This window comes from Cornus florida, unplaced genomic scaffold (genome assembly GCF_030987335.1).
Source record: "Cornus florida cultivar Cherokee Brave unplaced genomic scaffold, ASM3098733v1 CherokeeBrave_3.0.0_Hap2_Chr06, whole genome shotgun sequence".
In the NCBI taxonomy this organism is placed as follows: domain Eukaryota; kingdom Viridiplantae; phylum Streptophyta; class Magnoliopsida; order Cornales; family Cornaceae; genus Cornus; species Cornus florida.
In genome coordinates this window covers 62,540,119-62,564,368 of record NW_026775576.1, presented here as the reverse complement: position 1 = coordinate 62,564,368, position 24,250 = coordinate 62,540,119, and the positions used below count along the sequence as shown (strand labels likewise).

General features: G+C 32.8%; 1 protein-coding gene across 1 annotated transcript; it reads left to right on the top strand.

Moving 5' to 3' along the window:
- The first annotated feature begins 18,182 nt into the window (after window positions 1-18,182).
- LOC132311702 (uncharacterized) lies at window positions 18,183-21,093 on the top strand. Its single transcript, XM_059809746.1, has 2 exons — window positions 18,183-18,509; window positions 20,641-21,093. Exon 2 carries the CDS (start codon window positions 20,642-20,644, stop codon window positions 20,999-21,001), a length of 360 nt encoding a protein of 119 aa, XP_059665729.1. The 5' UTR covers window positions 18,183-18,509; window position 20,641; the 3' UTR covers window positions 21,002-21,093.
- The last annotated feature ends 3,157 nt before the right edge of the window (window positions 21,094-24,250 follow it).

The following is a 24,250-nucleotide window of genomic DNA, read 5'->3' as shown; positions in this document are numbered from 1 at the left end:
TAGGGACAACAAAAGCCACACGGAGGCGGGGACCACAAAACCCACACATATATCGGAGATCTAGTTGGAAAACAAAAAGCATATCTACCCTGTAAAGCCAGAAACAAGCCTAACAGGAGCAGAGCTAACAAAACAACAACAAAAAAGGGCATAAAAAACCCACCCACTGAACGACTATGTACAACAAGCCGAGTTTATTAGGCGGTGAAAGGCGGGGATCGGCACCTCCCCACCTCCATGGGAGGAGGTGGGGAGCAAAACAGAGGGAGAAAACCAAGGGGACGATTGGGTTTAAAGAGAGGCGAGAGAAAGAGGTGTAGAGAGAGAAAGTCTTTTACTAGGACCTTATTCTCCTAATATATAATACAACATGTTGTTGAGACCCTTTGTTTGCACCCACTCCAAGACAAGGGATACCATTAGACTGTGTTGAAATTAGTTTTCCAGCACTACCATGCCATCTTAAAAAGAAAACTTATCATTGTCCCATACTATTTTGTTTCTGCCATTAATATTGCACATAAATCTGATCTATGTAGACATAGTTCTTCAATTAACTATTTCTTAAGAGACAAAATGAAAAAATATTTGAATTGTAGTATTTATTACAAGAAGCAAAATATAAAAAAAAAATATTTGTTACAACATTTTATAAATATTCTGAAACAGCATAGACACCGTAAACAACGACCAACCAATCCAATTCAGTAACCCCTCCACTTTTAAATTCCTCATTTTCAAGTCATAATCAACATGAATTGTCACAAAAATAAAAATAAAAAAAAAAAAAATTCCTATTTGCGGAAAGCAGTGAAAACTTAAAATTGAGCAGAAAAATGGACATGTTCACCTTTTTTCATACTAAGTGGCCATTAACAGCAAGCAGTGATAACAATTACCAACAAATAAACTGAATATGTATGTGGTTTTGAACTAAATAGTAAATTTAACCTAGAAGATTATGGATGTATTAGTACGTGATAAATATATTATCTTTAAATTACTAACCTTGTTCAACCTATCCCATATTTCATCTTCAACTATAATGGATATATATGTTGTTTTGAAAAAGAAAAACAATAGAGAGAAACTCTCAACTCATAGCTTCGATTTTGAGTTCAACATAATGGATAGAATGAAAATTTTGAGTTGTTGTAGTGTGAAATAATTTGGATAATTGGATGAGATAAATTCCAAAATTCATTATCAATAATGCTACTGACCGGTGCAATTGTTTTTTTGGTAAATCTAACACTATATATCCCAGATTGTGAAATTGAGGGCAAACTATTTAATAAGAAAAACTAGTATATTTGTTCTTTAATCTAGCCATCCATAAACAACACTTACACATCTGATATTCCTAAATTAATTTGCAAGTAAAAGCTCTAGTAATGTCTTCAAGTTATCTAAACTTCAAAGTCACCTTAACAATATGAGGAATCTTAAACACCTAGCACCAGTAATAAACAATAGTAATTTACTAGCTAAGGACATGTCCAAACCATTCAAACATGATAATTTGGATGTCCAAACCATTCAAACCTGATTAAGAGCCTACAAGAGGATGCCCTCATAACTGCAGAGGAGGCGGCTGAGGAGAAGGCAGCAGCAGCCGCAGCGGCAGCAGAGGCAGACGCACCAGTAGCAGCGGATGATCCAGCAGTCGATTCGGCTGCCGTACATATGGACATAGATTTAGAGCATGAGCCTCTAGCAGAGGAGTTACCACATCACTCTCCAGCAGGGTCGCCACTATATGTCCACGAGCCTCGTCAGGATGAGCATCATTCTCCTGACCCAGTCATACCTGACGCTCCAGCACAGACACCCAGCTTTGGAGAGCGTATCCAGGCTTTGGAGGATGTCGTTGTCTCTCTTCAGTCCGACGTAGTCTTCATCTATGCAGACACTGTCTCTATCTGAGTTGACATTTCTTCACTCCATACGGATGTCATGGCTGCACTGCGAGACATTTCCAGAGATATACGCGGATCACGCCCTGCCCATCCTACCTCCTCAGCATGATCTTCACATCTCTTTTTTACCTGCTCTATATATCTGTGATATTTGTTATTTTGATACAATTATATTATTTTTGCGGCCAGCCTGTTGGCCTAGACACTGGATGTACTATTTACTTTCTTTATTTTCTTTATGCATAGTTATATTTTGGATGTCATATCTTTGTATTGATATATCTATCTATGATTGACTCCATCAAGTGCATCCCAGTGACTTCAGTGAGAGAGAGTGCTGCCCAAATTTCCAGGACCACCCTTATTCCTCTCTCATTATTTCATTTGACTGTTCCATTTACACTTGCATGTCCACTGTGCACTGTTATTATCCCTTTTTGTTATCTAATGAGTTTTATCTCAGTGCCATCTTTTCAGTACCATAGTTAATCCCAAGTTTGGGGGAGTTACACCATCCACTTTGGATACTTCTGTCCCGGCCTTTCTTTGCCTTAGTTGCATTAGTATACTCTTTCCTTTTGTTCTCTTTGCACATTGAGGACACTGTGCCATTTAAGTTTGGGGGTAATGTGTGCTTTGCATTGTTTTGTTTTTAAATTCAAAATTTTGAGCATGACTTGTGTATTTGAGGGATTTGCTATGATTGGTCCATAACTAGCTATGATTTTGATCTTTTAAAGACTATATTGCTTAAAATTTAAAAATTGCTCGACTTGAGAGTCCAATACTCCTTATATGCCTTGTGGATGCCATTTAGGAGTAAATTTTTCGAAAAATTGATATCTTGCTAGCACTTATGGTCCACATCATCCTAATTTTGTAATTGTTTTAAGATTTACTCTAGGATTCTACACTAGCACAGGCGCACACTAGCATTCATTTATGGGGTACATGCTTTGTTGATTATTAAATTGGTTATATCCCAATTGGGTTAGTAGTGCATTGAAAGCTTTCATCTTGATAAAAGTGGATAATAAACCCTTTTCATTGAGTAACCGGGATTCTAGCCTCATCAAGCACTGAATTTCTCGCGTCGAAAGGTGGAGGGCCCAAACTCTAGGTTAATAATTGAATACAAAAAAAAAAAAAAAAAAAAAAAAAAAAAGGTTGTAAAAGCAATAAAAAAAAAAAAAAGTAAGGACTTATCCCAAAATGTGAGAGTGGGAAATGATGAGATGGAGGTTATTTTGATTTGTAGCCTAATTGATTTGAACTTGTAAGTCCTTAGGGGTGTTTGAACACCTAGTACCCTAAAGCCATCCGGTTTGGGAGTCATTGACTTAACGGTCGACCTCATAGATTACTAGAAAGCTTAATAGATCAACACATTGCACCATACTTCCATCTTTGATCCTTAGGTTAGAAAAAATAATAATAATAAATAAATAAATAAAATAAAATAAAAAATTCGAGTGAAAAGAATAAGCGTGCCTAGATCAATAAAGGTTTAATAAAAGGTTCACTCTTTATCTTGATGATCAGTACTAGATTTGTGTGCTAGTTTGAGGGTAAGAATGTGATCATTTCTTTAGTTGGCTAAGTTAGTAACATATTTGATGCCGGTCCACTTAAAAAGGATTCTAGAGTTGTTTTGATTTGCATGATCATTTTTCTGATGTGTGGAGAACCATACTTGCTTGCTTGATGTTGAAATTTTGGGAGATTGCTTGGAAATGGTTGAAAAATTGCATATTTGAGGTAGTTTTCTCCCAATGCTTGTTTGCAATATTGGTGCCTTTTTTGAAAGAACGAGCTTAATGTTTGTGGGTATCATTTCTGGAAACCCTCATGAGACTTCACTCGTCCATTAGGGGTAACCTAGGGGTTTAAAAGGCTTGTTGCATATGCTAAATGTAATCATGTTCTCTACGAAAGTGGCGTTATCCATTTATTGCTTTTTAGTTCATAGTTGTATAGTTGTTCATTTCATTCCTTTACTTTCTAGTTCATTGCTAGGAACTAGCAATATTTAAGTTTAGGGGTGTGATGAGCGCTGAAAAGTACGCATTTAAACCCGTTAAGCTTAGGTATTCTAGAACCTTTATCTATCTTATTTTCCCGCTTTAGATTGATTTCATGTTATTTCCGTTTTCAGACACTTGTCCCCAAAATAAGCTAATTCAGCCAAATAAGAGCATATTGAAGCAATCTTGAGATGAATGAAAGAAAAGAGCAAAGTGGAAGCAAAATGAAGCAAGTGGTGGAAGTTCAGCCAAGTTTGATCGATCACATAATTTCTTCGATCGATCTGACATAGATCGATCTATGCACTCCAAGATGGATCCAAGTTCTTTTATCCTTATCCAAAGATCCCACAACGTTCGATCGATCTAACATTTATCAGATCGATCGAAAAGATTTCATCTTATCCTGTTGTACCACCGCACCTATTACTTTTGTCTCTTTCCTGAAATATCTCAAAAATATCTCAGATTTATCTTTATCCAAAAAGGCGCCGCCAAGGGAGGATCGATTTAGCCAAAGTTTGATAGATCTCAGCCAAGTTCGATCGATCTCAGCATAGGTTCGATCGATCGAACCCTCTCAAGTGCGAATTAAATCAATTTCCAGCTCATTAAAAGTTGTCTTATGGTGCAATCATTGGAGGAGCCCTTGTGTACGAGCCTAGACCATTAGGTGTAACATTTGAGCTACCTATATAAGGATTATGAGCCACTTTTACAAAGGGGATGCTTTATGTTTTTTAGATACAACATTTGATATATTCTTAGAGAGGAAGAAAAGAGAAGAAGAGGCTAGAGACACATTCTTGGGAAGTCTTCCATCTACCTCAAGAAGAAGAGCAATTTATACCATGGAGATAGCTCTTGAGATTTGGAGGATACCATCCATGAGTGGCCAGACATCCTCTTGGGGCTAGAGTTAGCCCTAAGCATGCCTTCTTTACCTTGATTTATGTATTTTTGAGGGGATTTGTGTTGTAATACATGTTTTGACATTCTTATATACATAGATTTTGTTTATTCAATGATTTATGTGGTTTAATTCTTCCAATTGGTCATTTTATTCTATCCATATGTCTATGTATGCTAGAATAAATGTTTATGTGTTTATCTCTAACTTTTGTGTTGTTGATGCATGTCTATGTGTGTTGATACTATAGATCTAGAGATTGTCAAGACATAATGCTTAATAGAATGCTCTTGTGACTTATTTGATGGTTCATACTCATTTCTTGATGGATTGTGCCTCTCCCTTAGTTTAATTAGTTTAATTTTCATGCCATTAGCTTAGGTGTAGTGTAGTTACCTTAGTTGTTAAATGAGAAGACAATCCATGCTTGTTCTTCGATGTTTCATACTTATAAATGCAAGTAGTATATTTCTCTAATCATGTGATGTGTTTAGATTGTGAGCTTAAAGGAATGATTAATGGCTTAGTTTGATAAATTGTGCTATTCATTGTGTTGTTTAGACAATATATACTTAATTGGTCATACATGCTTGTTGAAACAACCACACACACTCACTATTATTACAACATATGTTTTCCCCCTCATTAATTATGAATTGAGTGTACAGAAAGATAATGCTTAGTGGTGACCTCTAAATTCTAAGACCTCTCTCTCTTGTTTTCTCTATCCTTTAATTACTTGTTTTATATTGAGCTTGTTTAGTCTTAATTGTAGTTTAATCAATCAAACCAACTACATTTTGATCACTCGACATATTAACCCTAATCTTGTTTCCATAGTAACATGACCCACCAATCTCTTGGGACAATCTCTACTCACCCTAGCTATATTTTTAGTTAGAGGTAGTAGTGGCTTTTATAAATTTAAACTTGACCTAAAAGGCTTTTCTTGAACCGCATATCCACTACATTATTTTGAAATATAGGAGCGACCCCGCCTCGTCGTTGACTTATTAGCCAGCACACCTACACATCAAATTGTCAAATCATATCTAATAATGACATATAATATCAATGAGCCTAGTTTATTAGTTATCTCAATGATCTCAACACATACAGGGATCAATCTTATCATAGCTATATCTTACAGTGACACAACAACCACAAACAGTCATAAATCGAATCTAGGATCACACACATGCGATAAAAGAATGATTAATATCACAATACTATTTACTCATATTTAACAATGTTAAAACAGATAATTACAGCCATGTATTGTGCTTATAAATCATAAGTACAACAACAATAATTATTATAATCATGAATCCAACAATTACATTTAATCACATAAATTAAATATCACAAAAGATTAATTTATATCTGTTAGTTAATTTAATCATTTTCATCAAACACCAAATCCCGATATTCTAATACAATTTTATATATTTTAGCCCTATGTCACTGTTCCCAATACTTATAAACATGTTTGGGATCAATTATACTCAAATCGGGGTCATTCAAAACACTTTTGAAGCAAACATATTCCTAAAGCTCAAACACAAACCCTAGTGCTTGAGCACTGGTGCCGGAACAATGTTATGCTTGAGCATAACCCTTTGTGCTCAAGCACAAAGTCACGGCAGCAGTTCATCGGGTTTATAACAGGTCTGAAAATCCATCATTTTGGTCATAAATCATACATCTAAGTCCCAAATCGTTTACTGTAGGGGTGGTCACGGATCGGATTAGGCATCAATTCTAATCCGATCCGCTCACAACGGATTAGGAGATCTAAATCCGCCACCAATCCGTTAGCCAACGGATCGGATTGGATTCGATCCGTGAAATGGCGGATTAGATCGAATCCAATCCGTGGACTGAATATGCCATAACAATCTCCATGAATCCCCTCAACATCTGCAAGAAGAGTATAAAAATTTAATTAAATTAACAATGAACTTTAAATCAGAAAACCACAACACAGTGAGGCAAACGGTAAAGAAGATCTGAATTTTTGATATCAATAATCAAAAATTAAAAGCTAAATTGAACCGAATGCATAAATCAAATAAATCGTTACAACAACAGAATTAAAATATTCAAAGGAAACTATTATCAGTAAAAAAACATCGAATTATCATATACCTTCGTCATCACGATCGTTGTCCTTTTTCACAAGAGGCTGAGCCATTGAAGAAAGATACTAAGGATTGGCGAGATCTGTGATGTGCCTACTGAGACACAAATGAAGAAAAGCTTGACAGAAGAAGAAGGAGATGGGAGAGAAGATTAGAAGAAGAGAGGTGAGACGGGGTTTTTTTCACCGATTGATGGCTAGATTTCGATTTGGTGAGGGCCGCTTTTCTCTTTGGTCTTCCCTGAGTTCTCAGGCAGAGTAGATCAGAAGGATTGATTCAATGAAAATAGAAGAAAGAGTAAAGTTACTCGAAGGAGGAAGCTGTCTTGACACAAGATCTGGCCAAACCTGGTTAGGAAGCCGAAAGATTCCATTTTGTTGGGGATGCAAAACGTCCACTGCCTTTTCAAAGTCACGTAAATTTCAAGGTGAGCTGGTCCCAACACTAATATAGTAATATTATATATATGGGATTGTATAATTAAATATGGTATAATTGTATTATATATATATATATTATATATGCAACGGATTGGCCACGGATCGGATTAGATTTTTAACAGCCTAATCCGTGAACTACGGATTCAATTTTTTTTAATCCACCACCGATCCGTGGCTCTATCAATCCGATCCGATCCGTATAGATCGGATCGGATCAGATCCACGGATTCGCGGATTTTTTGCCCACTCCTAGTTTACTATCATTTATATGAAGCATTTATACATGACTAGAGCAATTAAATCCAGGTTTTCATGCATCAATTTACAAAACCCATCTTTATATCAACAAACACATATAAACACATAAACAAATCAATTTCAATCAAATTTAAATCATATAAACAAATTTAATTATTCTATTTAAATTCCCTAAAGCTAAACCAACGATGCACATAATAAGGGATCAAAGGGGAAGAGTAAAACATAGAACTTGTCTTAGGTTTTTGGACAATAAACCAATCTCCAAGTTCTTTTTAATCTCTCCAGTCTTCGTCTCCAACTCCGATAACCCTTGTCACATTTATTTTCTTTTCCGGTCACCTTCTTCATCATCTTCTCTTTCTCTTTCCGTCTCTAGATCTCTACCTCTCTTTGTAACTCATGTATATACCAAAAGTCCTCTTATTCTTATGGGTAATTTACACAGACTTCCCTTATGATTTGCTCTAATTACAGGGAGCACCCTTCCTGTTTCGAAAATTACACGAACCTCCCCTACTTTTGAAAATATCTTACACGGACCTCCCTTCTGTTATGATCAATGCCAGTCAACGATGGAAAATAATGACGTCATCAACTATTTTTTCTAAAATTTCTAAAACACCATTGTCTATATAATTACATAGTATATGTAATATATATATATATATATATATATATATATATAATATACATATATAACCGTTCAAGTCACTCAACGGTGGTGAGCTCTGGCGACTTCTTTAGTCCACGGCGAAGTAGTGGCCTTTCCCTAGTATGATCTCTGGTGCCACGTAGTCCTCCGTGGCATTTTTGCAGGACACCGGCGATGGCGGTGCATTTTTGCAAGACGCCGGAGCGACGACAGCTATCAGTGGTGTTGCCCGCTGCGGATTCACCTAGAAGAGATGCAACACTTTATGGGTTGCTGGGCTCACATTGTACATAATTTTTTTCTGCAGCATAAAACCTCATAACTAACAAAAGATCCCTTGACGATTCCACAAGATAATGCGAGCGACTAGGATTCTTATGAGATGTAAAAAATTCATTTGTCTTCTCCAGGTCCCTACGCGAGGAAGAAAATTTGATAATTTCACATTTTGGATAAGAAGGATCACTAAGATCCTAAGCACTTTAATTTTGTTTTTCTATTTTTTAAGACAGCCTTTACTGTCTCTTTCCTCTCAGCTTTACTCTCTCTCCTCTCTTTCTCTCTCTAAACTAACCTTTTTTCTTCACCGCTGCCGCCCATAAACACCACCTCTGTTGCAAAATTCATCCAAAAATACCCATCATGAATCAATCGGCTGCGGATCAGACGGCAATGGAAGCAAATAATTTGATCATGAATCAAGCAGCTGTGGATCAAATGGTAATGCCGTTGTCCAGTTTCTTAGCTTCTGATTAGAATTATCAGAATTTTTCGTTGGAAGGCACTGGTTTTGGTGATGGTTTTGATTTTGGTAACTTTGATTTGGATTATTAACTTCTAGTTTCTTGGATTTGTGATTTTGATTTTGGTAATTGTGATTTTGGTAACTTTGATTTAATTATCATAATTTTTCGTTGGAAGGCACTAATTTTGGTGATGATTTTGGTAATTATGATTTTGGTAACTTTGATTTGGATTATTAATTTCTATTTTCTTGGATTTGTATGTAAACCCTAATTTTGAGAAAGGTCTGTTAGTGCCGCGCTTTTGGAGAAGACAAGCTGATGTCATGCTTACTCAATAACTTATGGGTAGTTTAGTAATTTCAGATTTTAAGGAGAGGGTATTTCAGTAATTTTGACAGGTTCGTTAGTGTATTTAATGGTCTGTCATATAAAGGGAGGTCCGCGTATGATATTTTCAAAAGTAGGGGAGGTCCGCGTAATTTTCGAAACAGGAATGGTGCTCCCTGTAATTAGGGCAAACTATAAGGGAGATCTATGTAAATTAACTTATTCTGACTACTACACATATATATATGTACACTAACCCACAAATCCTAACCTAAGTCAAACTAAAATAAATAAATAATAAATAATAAACTCCAACACGTATAATTTACCAAATCAATATCCACTTAATATATATATATATGTGTGTGTGTGTGTAAATTAACATACACACATATATATTAGGAAAAGACACATGCGATGCACGTGGTGAATGCTTTGTAACTTATAAAAATTTTCTTTCATATATTTTTTAAATTGTTGATTTGAAGACTGTAACAATAAACCTTACAAAAAATCTGCAACTTTTTATAAATTAGTACTTACATACCATAAAAATAAATAATCAAAATTATAATCTCAAAGCTCCAATAATGTAAACAAAAATAGATATCTTCAACACCAACAGCAGTCTATCAAGGAAGCCAGAATCTAGAGATAGAGATGCAAAGTAAAAATCTAATTCAAGCTTAAAATCAAACAAGAATCATATATAAATTATTTTATTTTTTATATCAATTAATAAATATTTTTTATAGTAATAATTCTTGTTTAATTAGATTTTATTAGGTAATTTGTAATTTAATTTTATTAGGTGATATTTTAAAAATTATATATATATATATATATATATATATATATATATATATATATAATAGTATAGATTTGAATTTTATTAGGTAATTTACACAGACCTCCCCTATGGTTTGCCATAATTACAGGCGGCACCCTTCTTGTTCCGGAAATTACGCAAACCTCCCCTACTTTTGTAAATATCCTACACGGACCTCTCTTATGTGTGACGGACCGTCAAATACACTAACGAATCTGGCTTATTTACTAAAATGCTCTTAATTTTTTTTATGATAAATGACTGAAGTACCCTAGAGAGAGAGAGAGAGAGAGAGAGAGGGGGGGGGGGGGGGGGGGGGCACTAACAACCACGCGTACAAAGTATTACAGCTGGGGGAAGATAAATAGATGCTCTAGTTCGATAAACGAAATGGTGCCACGTGTGAGACTACCTGGCAACAACGCATCGCATCTCGCAAACGAATCGAGAAGGGGACGAAACGAAACCAACACAACCAAAGATGATGGCGCATCATCACCACCACCATCATCTTCTTCCTCTCTAGAACAAAGATTTTTCCATTTCACAAAGACAAAGGCCCCCCTTCACTCTCCCTTAAACACTTTTCCTCAACCTCCTCTAACTTTCTATCTCTCTTTATATATATTTCTCTCTTTCATGCTCTGCTACATACACACATATAGACAAACATATATAGATCCCCAGCAACTCAGACGCACACACAGCAGCGACCAATTTTTACATAAAAAGTTAGGGTACAAGAGTGGAGAAAGAGAACCTGTAGACGCCAGCTGATAAGGAGATTATTTTTTTTCCTTTTGAGCGACCTCCTATTGGTATTGATATTGATTTGTTTTTTTTTTTTGGGTGGCGATTTGTCTCCAATATTTGGTGTCCGTACTGTCATCATCATAATTGCCATTTTTGGTATTTTATAAGTCTTCATTTCATTCTCTCTCTCGATCCAATTCGCTTCATATTCGAATCGGATTTTGAATCACAAATTTGGGGGTTTTGGATGCTAATATTATTATTATTCCAAGGAAGTCTTCTTGTATGGATCAAATAAGGGAATGCTCTTTTTTCATTAAATTTATTCAACAATAATATGATCCGGGATAAAAATTAACCCATTTGATCCCGGATCATCTACTGTACCATTTATTCAATAGAGATAAATAATTTCTTCAATAAAAATTAACCCATCCCTGCACTACCGCAACGTATGCATTCTCGCCAGAAAATATGATCCGGTTATTAAGATTTTATCAATCTCTTGAGATTTTATCAGAATAATAACATAGCAAAACCAAGATGATTTCAATTCCAAAAAGGATGACACCAATCTCAACCAGAGAACGGATGAACGAAAAAACCCAGAAATTGAAAGTTGTGATTGGAAGAAAAAAATTGAAAACACAGACCAATCTAGTGACACTGATACTACACAACCTAAGAATTGAACCAATAGTTGGAGAATTTCACAAAGAAAATTCCCAATCTTTCATGGGCGAGAGCTAACACAGAACAATTCTTTCTCACAACGCTTTAATGGAATGATAACAAACTCAAATAACAAATCGATCAAGACTTGCTTGATCCGAGACAATTTTTTTGAAAAATGAACAAGGAAATAAAATATGCATAACAAGACTGCCATGGATTCACAGAACTTGATCAGTTGAGATTCAACTCGAAAGATGTGCAATCTGGTCGCCAGTTGAATAATTTAGAGAGAGAAAGTGAGGAATTCTGGTCTGATAGGAATCCTGGTTTAATATATATATATACGCAAGGGTATTTTTGGCGTTTCATCATTTTCCGTCGTTAACTGTCGTTGACTTTAACAAAAGGAAGATACATGTAGGATATTTTCAAAAGTAGGGGACATCCGCGTAATTTACGAAACAGGAAGGGTGCCGCCTATAATTATGACAAATCATAGGAGAAGTCTGTGTAAATTACCCTTTAAAATTTAGTATAATTTAAAATTTACAATAGAAAATCAATTATAATAATTTTTAATTAAATTTTAAAATAGAAATTCAATTATACTAATCAGCATTAGATTGAAATTGATCTAAAAATTTATTGTATAGAGTTTGTGATTTTTTGGAAGACATGCATTATATTTTATTTTCTTCAAATATATCTTTGTCTAATATGATACAGTTTTATAGAAAATAAAATAGGTAATTTGTAGTAGAGTTTTATAGATATTATTTTATTTTCTTTAAATATATTCAGAATAAAAAGATAAATACATGTTATATATGATAGAGTTTTCTAGAAAATAAATATGTATTTGTGGTAGAGTTTTACGAAAATTGTTTATTTTTTATATTAATAATTATTATCTAATTAGACTTTCTTTTACTAAAAAACTCATAATAAATAAATAAATAGTTAATTTGTGTTAGAGTTTATAGAAACTCTTTTTAAATCAATTAATAAATATATTTTTTTATATTATTAATTTTTGTCTAATTAGATTTCTTTATATTAAAAAATATATAATAAATAGATAAATAGGTAATTTGTGCTAGAGTTTTATAGAAACTCTTTTAAAAACTCATTTTATATTAATTAATAAATATTATTTCAGGTTATATATGATAGTTTTTAAAAAAATAAAATAGGTAATTTGTGGTACAATTGTAAATATATTCTTTTCTAATTAGCTTTATTTTTATTAAAAAAAACTCATAATAAATAGATAGATAGGTAAAATGTATTAGAGTTTTATAGAAACACTTTTAAATATCTTTTTGTATCAATTAATAAATATTTTTTATATTAATAATTCTTGTCTAATTAGATTTTTTTTATTAAAATAAAAGGTAATTTGTGGTCTTAGATAAATTATTTTATTTTTGATATCAATTAATAAATATTTTCAGTAATAATAATTATTTTCTAATTAGATTTTCTATTATTAAAAAACTCGTAATAAATGGATAAATAAGTAATTTATGTTAGAGTTTTATAGAAACTATTTTAAAAACTCTTTTTTATCTCAATTAATAAATATTTTTATTTTAATAAAAAAATACTGAAATACGAAATACTAAAACACTGAAATTTGTTACAGTTTTAAAAATAGTATAGAATATTTAAAAAAAGATATTTATTTTAAAACTCTTTTTATATCCATTAATAAATATTTTTTTTTATATTTTGTGTTAGATTTTTACAAAAACGAATAGATAAATAGGTAATGTTAATTTTATTAGGTAATTTGTAATTTGAATTTTATTTTAGAGTTTTATAAAAACTCTTTTAATAGTATAAATTTTTTTAGAAACAAATAGATAAATAGGTAAATTGAATTTTACTAAGTAATTTGTAATTTCAATTTTATTAGGTAATTTGAAAGTTGTGATTTGAATTTTATTAGGTAATTCTCTTTTTATATCAATTAAATAATATATATTTTTAAAAAATTATTTTTATATCAATTAATAAATTTTTTAAATATTTTTTTATATTTATAAATAAATATTATTTTGTGTTAGACTTTTTAGAAACAAATAGATAAATAGGTAATTTGAATTTTATTAGGTAATTATCTTTTTATATCAATTAATAAATATCTTTTTTTATAAATTTTTTTTGGATAATAAATTTTTTATATATTTTTTGATATTAATAAAAAATGAAACGCTGAAACTTTTTGCACATTGTAATTTTGAATTTTATTAGGTAATTCTCTTTTTATATCAATTAATAAATATCTTTTTTTATAAAAATTCTTTTTATATCATTTACTAAATTTTTTATTATTTTTTTATATTAATTAATAAATACTGTAATACTGAAATTCTTTGCCTATTTAATTTTGAATTTTATTAGATAATTCTCTTTTTAGATCAATTAATAATTTTTTTTTTTTTAGTAAAAATTCTTTTTATATCAGTTACTAAATATTTTATTAAATTTATTTTTATATTAATAAATAAATACTGAAACTCTTTGTACTTTTAATAATAACTAGTAAAAGGCACCTACGATGCATGTAATGACCCATTCATTTCCCTCTTTTCTTTTTTTGGCATTTTTCTCTCTCTTTTTTTTTTTTTTTTTTTTTCCTTTCCATTTTCGTCTTTTTCCCGATTTTCGTTTTCATTTGCATAACCTCACTTTTTGTGCTCGAATTTGATTCCGACTTTGCATGCATTCATGATATTTAATTTTCATAATATGCATATTTTTACTTTTGTAGAAAAACATGCTAAATGTTTACTTTTCTTGTAAAAGGTATAGATGCATAATTTCTTCGATAATATTCTTGACTTTTGGGATTTTAGTGTAATTAAGTAAAGTAATTATTTTTCGTCTTAGGGACCATTTTGCAACTTAATTGGAAAGATATTTTGGAAAATGACATTTTTGTAATTTTTGAAAAATGTGACAAGTGTCACACTCCCATGAAGCCACTTGTTGACATTATGATGGAACCACTTGAAAGCTTTGTATGATGACGCATGGAGGGTGGAGATACACCCATTTGTTGGCCTAGGATAGGAGCACTTGTTGGCATGAATGGTTACAAGTGTAGGTTTAATATTAAGCCTTGGATGATTACTTAGGATGGTGACAAGTGTAGGCACCATATTTAGTCTTGTATTATATGTGTGTGAAGACCATGTTGTAGGATCACATAGTGAGTGGAATTTACTAAATCCTTCATTCACCTCACTTTATTGTATCTTCCTCACCCCTTTGCTCTCAAACCCCAACCTAACCTCCATTGAAGGAAAAGCTTGGCTTAGAGCTTTTGACTTCATTTAGGTCACTTTCCACTCACTTTTGAACCTAAAACTTGGAATACTTTAGCTTCCCCTCACTCTCCTTTACAAAACCCTAGATTGGTTTTTCATTTTAAGCTTGGTTGCTTTGGAATATAAAGATACAATTCTCTATTGAGGTAGGGGTAGTTGTATGTTTATCCTCTTTGGGTTTTATATATATTGGAGCTTGATATATATTGATTGCATGCCTTATTAATTCTTCTATTTGCATATAAGTAGAGATTTTTTATACTTGACTTAGGAATTGTGAATTAAAGCATGCATATGATTTATTAAATTGAATAGGTAAATTATTGTTTAATGACTTGCCTAATACTTGTGATTTTATTGAGGGTCTATTATGAATTTCTTGGTGATGGTACTTATATTGTTAAGTGATAGAAATTTCATTGAAGATTTAGTATAAAGACCTTGTATATAGCGCTTGTATTTACTTGTAAGTAAATTATTATATTGCATGACTAGTATTGTGGCCTGCATTGATAGTAAATTGCTTTAGTGTAATGTGTAGTATCATTAACTTGCCACTTTAGATATGTAACCTTTGGGCATGGTTTGTGTGGTTTCACCCTACTTGTGCTTGGTAAGTAGTTTCATGCATTGAGATTATATAAATGTTATAGACTTATTGATTTTTGGAAGCTTGTAAGGATATGAAATGTTTGATGGCTAGGGTTTGGCTCTAGTACGGAGGACAAGAATTTTCCTAAGTCATAGTGCGCACTAGGTAATACCTTGTGGGTCGTAATTACCCGAAATAACTTGTATAGTCTCGTGGCCACATATTCTAGTCTTTTCATTATTTGATTTCGCATTATATTCCAAGTTGTTAATCATGGATTTCTTGTAGCTTATGATTTGGTGATTTTAGTTTTAATGCGGTTAGTGTACTTGTTTATGTATACTTGGATGCTATGTGTTTATCATTTCAAATATTTATATAACTTGAGATGATCTCTTAGAGTACCTTGAAAACATAGACGTTAGGTGGAATGCACCCTTGTGATGATCTATATTTGGTTCGCATTATACTTGAAACTATAGGGTATGCGCATACACCACATCCTACGAATAACTTGATTACTCACCCTAGTTATTTGGGTTATTTTGCAGGTAAAAAAACTTTGTTTTGGGATGCATCACATCCCGAAGTTACTTTGATGCCTTGAAGTAATTTAATGTAATCTGGAAAACATGCAAGTGTTAGCATGTAGTTTCATTTTGGTGTAAAATGTTATTTTTGCCTTAAATTATGTAATGTGTATCTAAGTAAACTTTTTTTATACTTATTTTATATGTATGACATGAGGCCAAGGCCATTAACTTTAAAGTTTGTAAGTATATTTTTAAAACTTAAGTATTGCCATTGTAGCCTATTTTGTGAAAATTGGAGGTTAGGTATGTCAAAATTTGTAAATGGATTGTAATGAGGCCGTAAGCCATTGTAGCCCATTTACTTTACCATTTTACGTTTATGTGCATGTTCAAATCTCACAAAACTCGTATATTTCGACTTTAGAACTATTTTAGGGTGATTTATGAATTTTTATGCAAAATTCATGCATTGGAGTATGATTTGAAGTTTCCTTTTGATTTATAATGCTTTGGATGCTTATATGAGACCATGGGACATTTTTAAACTTGTTTCGGATCATATAAGATGCATGTATAGCCTTAGTTTTGGACCGAACACCTTCCCACACATTGCAGCAGTAATTTTTTTGCTACTATCTGTTGCGTTGGTCAGCTGACAAGAGCCATCAGCCAGCTGATAACCTTTAGTAATGAATTCTAGTGAGTTTGCATACTTGACAGGGTGTTTCAGCCGGCTGATCCTCTCTGAACCTTGATTTCTTTTCAATTTCTTGGACAACTTTCGTGAGTCAACTTTAGATGGTTATATCTCCTTCATTTTTTTTTTTTATCAAAATCAGGTCATTCTTGAGCTTAACTTCAATAGCTTGAAGTTAGCTTTCCAATGGTACCAACCAAATCAAAAAAATCCAACCGTAGTGAGAGTTATACCAGTTTTAGTGAGATAGGGTCGTAGTATCTCTTAATCGGAGGACGCCACCTTGCTCTTTTTTTATAACTTTTTCATCCGGACTCCGATCCAGGCGATTCTTGAGTCTAACTTCATTCATTTTTTATTGTCCTTCCAATGGTATGCTTGGTAGCATCCATTTATCTATGAAATGACCATTTTACCTTTGGTCCATTTCTTGGAGGGTTTCAAAACCTTCATTTTCTTCTTGCTTCCGTTAAGTCTCGGGACCTCTCGAGAAGCCACATTTGTGTGTGTCTTAGGGATGACGTACATCTCTAGAAACCTTGGTTTTATCTTTCGCTTCTGCATTTTTTGATCCATTTTCGGATCAACTTTCGGGTCATCATAGGATGCACTAGGCTTGGAAATCCAGTGTCGTCATAATGTGCGTGATGAATGTTTTGTAACTTATTTTATTATTTGGTAAATTATTTTATTAAAAAATTTCCTATTTTTAGTTGTTTTAATAATGATTTGAAACTCTTTTATTTTAATTCATTTTATTTATAGAAACTCTTTTATTTTAATTCATTTTATGTCAATTAATAAATATTTTTTATATTAATAAATAAATACCGAAATAGTGAAAATCTTTACACTTTTAATAATAGTATAGATATAAATTGTGAGGACTTGCATTTTTATCATTTTTTCGAACATTTTAGCATTCATGCATTTTATTTTTATTGTCAAAAATATGATTATTTTGCAAATGTGAATTAGACATCATTATGTGTTAAGAAATATTATAGACTATATTATGCAAATAACATATTTGTCAATTAGTATTTCATAAAGGGCATTATGGACTTTTTGTTTTACAAATGGAATGCATGGTATTTGATAATTTGATCAAGGGCAAAGTAGACTTTTACTATGCAAAATAGCATAATTGGCATTTGGTTAGTTGTGCAAGGGTATTCTTGACTTTTATTATGCAAATGGCATGAATGGTATTTAGTAGGAAATAAAAGGACTTTTGAGTCATTTCTTATGATTTTGGTTTTAATCCATGGAGGGGATGACATGTGCATGTGTATGTGGTTGCACCATATCCATTCATTTTATAACATATAGTATGCCTAGTGTTTTGTTTTTAGAAACCATTTTGGCAAAACCCAATTTTCGTGCATTCTATTTCCTTTCCATAGTGATACCTTTAAAGCTAAATTTTGGAAGCTTTGTGTTGGGATTTTGATGGGGCTTTGTGAAGGAAAAATGTTCTTTAGATAGTGAGGGTTCTTTTGATATCAAACATAAGTCCATTTCTTTTGTTGCTGGGTTTGGAAAGTGGTGCTAAAAGAAGAGGGTTTTGGTTGCAAACAAAGAAGGAAAGTGTTCTTCACCTTCTAGTTGCTGATTTTGATCCATTTTTGGTGTGGTTTTGAATTGTTGAGCAAGTGTTCAAGCTTCCCTTGAGGTAGGATTGTCTAACCCTCAATTCCTTTGCCTTTAGTGAGTTATCTCTTTCAATTTGAGTTGCAAAGTGTATAAACAACCTAAACTGATGCTGAAACTGCTTGGCTGAAATTGCATGCTGTTATTTTGCTCTAATTCATATAAATTCGTAATTTATCATGTAGAGATGAGTTGATATTATGATAATATAGTGAATTAGCTTTCATTGAGAATTGGTTTCACATAAATTGGTTGAGAAATGAATTTACCATGAATTTTTTGAAGTTAAAGGGTTCTTGCTGGGCATTCTAGGTTGGGGCAGATTCTGTCCGAGTTTTGTTCATCAAACCTGCTTTAGATGGTATGGTATTTTGATGAAATAAAATTTATCTTAAAAATATAGTCTTTTAACTTTCAGTGGCCTTTGGATTCACTCCATTTGAACAAAAATTGAATTTACTATGAATTTTTGAAGATGGAAGCTACAGGCTGGAAGTCAGTGTCAGACAGATTTTTATTTCGAAATTGTGGATTAAAACTGTTCCAATTGGGAAGGTATTTTGTTAAACTAAATTGACACTTTCAAAGTACATTGTTTAAGCTTTCATTAGGCTTTGGACTCACTCAATTTGACTTAGAATTGAATTTGTTATGAATTTTCAAAGATAGAAGCTACAGGCTGGAAATCAGTTTCTGGCAGATTTTAGTTCGAACTTTTGGGTCAAAACTGTTCCAATTGGGAAGGGATTTTGTTAAACTAAATTGATACTCTCAAAGTACATTGTTTAAGCTTTCATTAGGCTTTGGAATCACTCAATTTGACTTATAATTGAATTTGTTATGAATTTTCAAAGATGGAAGTAACATGCTGCATGTGAACTGTTTACTGTTTAGCTTTGACTTATACTTGAATTTGTTTTGAATTTTCAAAGATGGAAATAACATGCTGCATGTGAACTGTTTACTGTTTAGAAACTTCGGAACATGACACAAATGTGCATTCATCTTGCATGGTCATGGGGTTAAGGTTAGAATGGAAAAAGGAAGTGAAAGTTCAATAAAATGATTTTGAAAACCGGATAACAAGGAGGTGCCTTGTATCCGTGAGTTAGGAAAGTGGGATTGATTCAATGATTTCAAAACCGGACAAGGAGTTGCCTTGTCTGTGCAGTTAATGGAAATCTAGAGAAGACGTAGGAGTTGCCTACGCATAATTGTGTCACTAGGCCCCAAATGATTACAAGGAGTTGCCTTGGATCAGGGATAGATGATCAATTCTCTTCTCGTGGTACAGGGAGCAGCTCTGGCCGGATTACATTAACTTTTTGTGATGGAAATTGGATTTTTGGGAAGTGAGAAGTGTCTGTGGCATTAACATTAGCATCCGCATTGCATGGCACTTCATTTTATTATCCTACATGACATTATTTCTTTCCCGAGTTTATATGATCCCATTATCCTTTATCTATTCTTTGTTTGGATTCACGGAGGTATTAAGGAGTGCGCTTTAGGTAATTCCTGCTGAGCTGTGGTTGCTTATTCCTATTTTATTCATATCTTTTTAGGTTATAGCATGGATGGTGTGGAAGGTGTTCCTCCTCAGCTGTAGACAGAGTCGGGGCTGGTGTTGTTGTGTTATATTCCGCATAATAAACTATGTTTTGTATTATATTTCCTAGAATTTTCCTTGCATGTAATAAATTTTTTTTCAGACTTTAAAACTTTAAAGTTTTAATATTTGCATCTTATCTATTTATTTTCAGTCTTGATTTTATAAAGAGAAATAGATAGGTGGATGTGTGGTTCAGACAGGTTACAGGGATATTTAGTGATTTTGAGACTGTGATTATTTATGTGTTGTGTTCACAATCCGGACTACGGTCTAGAGGCGTGACAATTATGGTATCAGAGTATGGTTTCTATAACCTAAGGACGACGGGTAGAGGTCTGTCTACAGCTGTGTGTGTAGGGGCTTTCATTGTCTTATATGCTTACATGCTTATCTGGTATTTGTCTTGTAAGCATGCTTATGTGAATATGTGATTATGTGTTGATTACGACAAAGCATGCTATAGGTTTTATGGCTTTTATTCATATGAGTCAGTTTGGGACTGTGGATAGTGACATTGTTATTGATGTGCATTTCATTGTAGTATGCCGCCTCGTAGGAAGGACAAGGCACCGAGAGGCCAAGAGAGTGGGCTTGCAGTTGGACGGTCTGGGGAGAGTCCTGCATCTCACCCTATGGGACAGGGAGGTTTGCCACCGCCGGTGATGTCTACAGGGGAAAATGAGACAAAAAGACGTCTCAAACTTATCTCCACATTTGTCAGGCTCGTGCCTACACTGTTTGAAGGTGGGACTGATCCGTTGTTGGCAGATGATTGGTTTGACCAGGTGGAAAAGCATATTGATGCTCTGGCAGTTGAAAATGATTCTGTGAAGATTATGTTGGCTACCTATAACTTTACTAGGGATGCCAAATTATGGTTGAAAATGATTGATGCTCTTTAGGTCTATTTTTATAAGAGGCTTCCATGTAATCCTTTATAACTCAAAACAAGTGTGGAACAAGAAAAATTAATTTTATTAGGTAATTTATAATTTGAGTTAAACTCTTTAAATTAATTTATAATTTAATAATAGTATAAACTGAAAGAGTGAAACTCTCTTAGCCAAAAGGTCGATAAAGGTTAACCAAAAGGCCGAGAAAGATTAGCCAAAAGGCCAACCTAAAAAAATTTAGTACTACACTTGATCTTAGCCAAAAGGGCGAGAAAGGTTAACCAAAAGGGCGAAAAAGGTGTGATTAATATTTCTTTAGGTCTATAGTTCTATAAGAGGCTTCCATGTAATCCTTTATAGCTCAAGACCAATGTGAGACAATAAAAATAAATTTTATTAAGTAATTTGTAATTTGAATTAAACTATTTAAATTAATTTTTATGAATTTTATTAGGTAATTTGTAATTTGAATGAAACTTTTAAAATAATTTTTAGATAATTTTTTTTTTATTTATAAAAATCTTTTTTTATATATATATAAATAAATAAATACCGAAACTCTCTTAGTTAAAAGGTCGAGAAAGGTTAGCCGAAAGGCCGACCCAAAGAAATTTAGTACTGTACTTAATCTAAGTCAAAAGGTCGAGAAAGGTTAGCCAAATGCCGAGAAAGGTGTGATTAATATTTTTTTAAGTCTATAGTTTTATAAGAGGCTTCCATTAATCCTTTATAACTCAAAACTAATGTGAGACAAGAAAAATGAATTTTATAAAGTAGTTTGTAATTTGAATTAAACTCTTTAAATTAATTTGTAATTTAATAATACTAGGAGAAAAATTTTGTAATTTAATAATAGTATAGACTGAAAAGGCCGAGAAAGGTTAGCCAAAAGACCGAGAAATGTGTGATTAATATTTCTTTAGGTCTATAGTTTTATAAGAGGCTTCCATGTAATCCTTTATAACTCAAAATTAATATGGGACAAGAAAAATTAATTTTATTAGGTAATTTGAATTAAACTCTTTAAATTTATTTTTATGAATTTTATTATATAATTTGTAATTTGAATTAAACTCTTTAAATAATTTTTAAGTAATTTTTTTTTATATTAATAAATAATTACTGAAATAGTAAAACTCTCTGCACATTTAGTAATAATATATATATATATATATATGTGTGTGTGTGTGTGTGTGTGTGTGTGTGTGTATACACACACCTTCTCCTTGGTCATACTTCTATATAACTTATCATCAGAAGGAAAATAATTTACTTAAAAAGTTTCGAATAACATTCCCTTAAGTTCAATCTTAAGGTGCAAATTTCTACCCTCAAACATTAATATATAATACCAATGGCCAAGGGCCTTTTAGCCTACCTCCGCCTCCGAAGTACAAGGTTGAGTGTTAAAATTCTCATAAGGGCAAAAGTGTAGGTGTGTTAGTATATTTATTACCAATGAATAAACAAATAAACATTTTTAAAAAATAATGAACAATACTTGCCTACTCACCGGTGAGTAGGAAACTTATACTCACTACGTATGTGGCGCAACATGCTAAACTGACAAGTATTTTTATATTTAAAATAATTAAAAATAAATAATTTGATAGTTATATGGGTTAAACCCAAATGAATCCGAATCAAATTATAATTCTCCATCCTCTTCATTTTTCTCACGATTCTATCATATGGAAGCCCTAATCTCATCCGTTCTGTTCCTCTCCCTTTATTTCTCTCGCGCTTATACTACTATTAATCATGATGATGATCAAGAGTGGGATTCTTCTTTAGTACCTCATCAGTTTCAGGGTTAGGAGGAAAAATTACCCATGACTGTCCTCGGTTACGCGGTCATCAAGGATTGTATTCTCATTTCAGTTGAAGATACAAATCAAAGTCCGTCTGATCGCTAAACTCAATTATATTGTTATAGAGTTGGGAGTATGAATTCAATGGAGGAGTGACAGTTCATGAAAAAGGACAACGAGGATGATGCATATTACCACTTGGATAGAAAGGCTGAATACGTTGATTATTGGGTATAAACTTCTGTAAATAAATATAATCTTCTCTTGATTGCGTATCATGTTCGATTTTCTGATGATGGTATCATTCAATCTCTTGTTATTACATTGCTGTTTACCGGACTTCAATTTGCAGATTTTGCATATCCTCCAACTCTGTAAAAATATGAGTGAGAGAGAAGGGGAGAGGAATAGAACGGATGAAATTAGGGCTTTCACGTGATAGAAGCGTGAAAAAGAGGGAGAAGAGAGAGAATTAGAATTTGATTCGAATCCATTTGGGTTTAACCCAATAGCTATCAAATTATTTATTTTTAATTATTTATAATATAAGAACACTTTCAGTTTAACATTGCGTCACATACGCGGTGAGTATAAATTGCCTAATCACCAGTGAGTAGGTAAGTATTTTCCAAAAATAATTTAGTAGGATAGATGTACAATGTTACTCTGCCACAACTTTTAGAGAAACATAAAGCTTAAAACTGTGACCCTCAACGCCCAACTCCGGAAGAGAGAGGGACCATAGATAGGGGCGGAGCCAGTGTTGGCCTGCCCTACTTGCTTTAATACATATACTAAATTTATATATTTTTACAAGATATATGAAAAAATTTCATATAATGCTCCCCTAAAACTTTTATTTTCTAAAATTATCTAATAAATTTTGTATTTCTTCTCTTTGTTATTCTTTAAATTCGTTTAATTTCCTTTAAAAAAAAGTCAAAATTTCCTTTTTGAATCAAAGTCTAATTTTTTTCCCTTCTCTCATTTTTCTTTCATTTTTAGGATTTTTGTTAACTATTTTTTTTCTACTTATTGATTGATATATTATTTTGAGTTATTTTTTCCTTTCCCTCTTAATTTGATAAGTCGAAGGCATCGGAGTGTGGTAGGCGTAGCCGAATCCTCAAGGCCTCGTTTGGATTGAGGGATTTAGAGGGTTTTGGAGAGAAAAGAAAGGGAAGGATAGGGATAGGTGTGTTTGGATGGAGGGTTTTAGAGAGAAAAGAAAGGAATGGGAAGGATTTGGAGGGATAGCCTATCCCTCAAAATCTCTCCAAAACAGTAAAACCAAATCCTTCCAAAATTGACAGGATTTGGAGGGATTTGGAGAGAAAAGGAGCAAATGACGTTTGGAGCCCATCCGGAAAAGTCACCAGAAGTTGCAGAGATCGTCGAAAAAGTCGCTGGAAGTTGCAGAGATCGTCGGAAAAGTCGCCGGAAGTTG